The sequence below is a fragment of the Priapulus caudatus genome, unplaced genomic scaffold (assembly GCF_000485595.1).
Source record: "Priapulus caudatus unplaced genomic scaffold, Priapulus_caudatus-5.0.1 Scaffold1736, whole genome shotgun sequence".
Lineage (NCBI taxonomy): Eukaryota > Metazoa > Priapulida > Priapulimorpha > Priapulimorphida > Priapulidae > Priapulus > Priapulus caudatus.
In genome coordinates this window covers 47,875-52,200 of record NW_014578797.1, presented here as the reverse complement: position 1 = coordinate 52,200, position 4,326 = coordinate 47,875, and the positions used below count along the sequence as shown (strand labels likewise).

General features: G+C 42.8%; 1 protein-coding gene across 1 annotated transcript in view; it reads right to left on the bottom strand.

The window, feature by feature from the left end:
* Positions 1-3,028: 3,028 nt before the first annotated feature.
* Positions 3,029-4,326, bottom strand: part of LOC106817464 — a 36,116-nt gene continuing 34,818 nt past the window's right edge. Inside the window, exon 18 of the mRNA XM_014822131.1 lies at positions 3,029-3,095. Coding sequence (XP_014677617.1) covers positions 3,029-3,095 — 67 coding nt within the window. The remainder of the gene's footprint in view (positions 3,096-4,326) is intronic.

The window sequence follows — 4,326 nt, the reverse complement described above, 5'->3', positions numbered from 1 at the left end:
CGACCACTGTGTTCTCGCTTCCTCGACGAGTTGGTGTGGTGGGTGTGCGGGAGCGCAAAAAACACGCGAATTAAACCTTACATGGTTTTTTAAAATGGCGAGCTGGTCGCAATATCAATTCCTGGATTTATACGCACGTGTTCTTTTCCGTCAGGTGTGCGCATGCGCGGCTGACTAGAGTGCGGGGACACGAGACGAGGAAGGCGCGTGCGCGCACACGCCCCGAAGCTATACTCTAGTAGAATCAGGAGTGTATAGTAATATCTATTATTATACACTCCTGGTAGAATGACATAACGGTATCTAGCGCCACCATGCGACCCTGGCGGCAGCTTACACACACTCATCTTCTCTCACTCTTCACTCGCTGTCTCCAAGGCACCGTGAATAAATATATTAATAATAACGATAGTAACGGTGGTATCGGCACCACGGCCGCACGCTAGCTGCCAGGCACGATCTTGAGCAATAACTACGTTTATAAAATACACATTTGGCACTTATTTATTTTCATTTCTCTATAAAAAAAAAACAGATGCCGAGACGAAACACGGATGAATGTCATACGGCACGTAACAACCAACCACTTTTTTCTTACATTACATTTAAAAAAAGGAGCTAGAATGAGTTTTCCTCCCATTCTCTTCGATGACAGACGCTCTTCTCCCGTGGGGGGTGAGCAAGAATGTTTATATGGCTCCTAGCATACATGATACTATATACAACGCATATTTTATAGCATAGATATATACACAATTAATGTGTTGTATATATATATCTATGCTCCTAGCTATTGTAGGTAATGGCTGGATATATGACTTGACTGCATGGTACCTAGCTGTCCCTTCAGTCTCACACGCTCGATATAGGATATAGGCTCCTATTATATATATGTTATTAACAAAAAAATTCTTTCATAATTTCTCTTGTAAACACACTAGAAATGGCTAATTTACAATGGTGAATCTGCACAAAAAGTAGGCTTTCTTTGAAAATCCCTGGGCCGCCCAGCAAGCAACGCACGGCTCGTCGGACGAGCCGTTTACACTGTCGGATTCAGAAAACGTACATTCTAGTTTCTGAAATTAACAATTGCAAACAGAATTATAATCCTTTCTAATGAGAAATACAAAATTCTAGCGCACGTAGACACTGAAATACGAACTCATTCTGAGCCAGCGCTGCCCCAGCGTCGATTTGCCATCGTCATATACCATTGCCATGGAACGTGTGTGAGAAGGGACGCGGGTGGCAGTCAAGATCGATATGAGACACGTGACTCGGTGTTCGATCACTACCGGTTCATTACCCTGTTAGGTTAGCGGATGTGACGCGTCGTCGTCGTCATCGCTCTCTCTCTCTCACTCTCGCTAGGTGCATGGGTGAGTGAGTGAGTGAGACGCAGATTGAATGGTGGCGCCGCCCAGCGAATGAATGAAGCGGTACACTGAAAATTCTAAGTCTGGGCTGTCGAGTGACAGACCACCGTTGGCGTGGGATGTGTAAGCGGTCTTGTAACAGTGAAACGTCTCTCTTCGTTAATTCTACTATTTTGGACTGGAGTTTAATTATTACATTGCCTGCAATCTAGAAGGGTCAAATGATTAGTCTTCGAGTAGGATTTGTGCGCTATTTAAAACGCTATGCATTTATTTTTACATGCAAAACGATCATCGACATTCCTACTATTCATGTTATCTACATATATGCAGTGAACCGAGTATTTAACGGTTAATCACGAGGGAAACCTTCGCATGTCTTTTGTAGACGAGTGTCAGTATTATAGAAGTGGTTTCGCTGTATAACTGCTACTCAAGTAAAACAGCATAATATATAAGCATGCGTTATTGATCGGAATTTGTTTCTCCAGAGGTGTATACAGCAACGCAGCGCATCACCGTGTGTTGTTCTATGTGTCGTGAGAGAAGTGAATATCGGCGAATTCTAATTTGAATCTGAATTTCGATCGACTACAGCAGGGCATCGGTGCGGCGGTGTTCTATGGAGTATGTTCCGAGTTCGATGGCCTTCCTGAACAAAGCCGTTCTGAAACACGTACGGATTCAACTTCCGTTCTTTCATCATGACCCTGCAGATGCTGTTCTCGGCTGTCGTGTTAGAAGCGCTGCGACTAACCAACAAGGTACGTACGTACGCGCGTGAGCACGATGTCATTGTCACGATCACGCCCGAGGGGTGGCGGTGGTGCGTGTGAGATGTCACTGTGTGAGGGGGTGGTGGTGGGTGAGATGTCTTGGTGATATGCATGTAATTGTCTCTCTCTGACATATCAGCTATATAACTTTTATATATTAACTTTATATCTTAACTATGACTTATATATAACTATATAACTATAAACTCACTCCATATATGACTCCTTATTTGACTCTGTAATCCATATATATGGAATATATTATTCTGAATATGTTCCGAACCAGATGTGTTAGTAACATCTACAATTACCCCCCCCCCCTCGGTTTTNCGTATCTCATGATTAGAAGAATGTTTATATGGCTCCTATTGTAGGTATTAAATGGGAGGTAATGGCTGGATATATGGCCGGACATGTGGCGGCCATCTTTGTTTCGTATCTCATGATTAGAAGAATGTTTATATGGCTCCTATTGTAGGTATTAAATGGGAGGTAATGGCTGGATATATGGCCGGACATGTGGCGGCCATCTTGGTTTTGTATCTCATGATTGGAAGAATGTTTATATAGCTCCTATTGTAGGTATTAAATGGGAGGTAATGGCTGGATATATGGCCGGACATGTGGCGGCCATCTTTGTTTCGTATCTCATGATTAAAAGAATGTTTATATGGCTTCTATTGTAGGTATTAAATGGGAGGTAATGGCTGGATATATGGCCGGACATGTGGCGGCCATCTTGGTTTCGTATCTCATGATTGGAAGAATGTTTACGTGGCTCCTATTGTAGGTGAAATGAGGCAATTGAAGATGTATAGTTGCTTAGATATATAGATAGCTTGAGACCTTTGACCCTCAAAAGAGATTGATCTTTCAAACGATGAGATCGTAGGGCACCCGTGTGAGCGCCAATTTAAACACGAATAGCATAATAATGGACCTATCAGTCGAAGCGAGATTACCAAAAACTTAATTATACATAAACATTGTCGTTCGAACGACCCTATATATATCGCCACGCTGATTGGCCAAAGATACCTGCCAATCAACGCGGGCCAGATACAGTTTCTTGTCCTTCAATACAAGAATGACATACATGATGGAATCGATGAGTGTGTAGAATAACGGAGATGTATTAACCGCAGTTAATTGAAGCGCATTGTCTGACGTCATCCTCCCACTTTATCTCTCCCCTTACTTTTTCACTCCGCACATATAACTCTTATGTTATTCTCTCTCTAAAAGCAGTGGAGGGGTCAAATCCTACCGCAAAATTTCTACAGCTATTACCATTATTACGTTCTACGAGGAAGCCATCAGCGAAATAAATAATTTGGGGAAATAAAAAACCAAGACCGGTTACAAAAATGAGAAAAAAAGCAGCAATAAATCAGTGTTCTATATGCCGATCAGCTCCCAATCGCCATCTTGTTTTTTGATAATGTTGTCATGAGGACGTTGGTGCGAACGAGGCGTTAATATCGCCACCTAACGGCATCAAACTTCACAAAATGCAATGGAACGCGACTACGTGAACATGCGTCAAAATGCAAGAACGTGACATGTTTACAATCGGACCGCAACTCGCGTGACGTGGCGTGACGTGGGGTGACGTGGCGTGACGTATCGTGACGCACATGCCTTCTCATTCACACAGACGGTCACATTCATCCATTGATACGCTATACACTCATTCACGTGTACTCCACAGCGATTCAAAAACAGTTGGTTATTGACAGAGACCGCGACGACGTCACAACGCTACACAGAGGGCGCTGCTAGCAGCTCCCGCAACAGACAAGAGAACGTACAGAGGACACGTGACGTCACACCGACACATGATGTCATAACAACAGATGACGTCACGAGATCACCGCTCCGGAGTTTGAACGTTAATGACTTATTTTGGACAAGATGAGGTATTACAAACATCTCTGAAGATTCCACGGAAGATCGGACGATATTTAAATCATATCTATATAATCAAAACCTGCAGAATGGCGCCTAATAATGAAATGCTGTTACGATCTATTAAGCGGAAGTAAAGAAATTCCATGAGAGACAGACAGCCAGACAGACAGATAGATAGATAGATAGATAGATAGATAGATAGATAGATAGACGGATGGATAGATGGATAAATAAATGGATAGGTAGATAGATAGACAGAC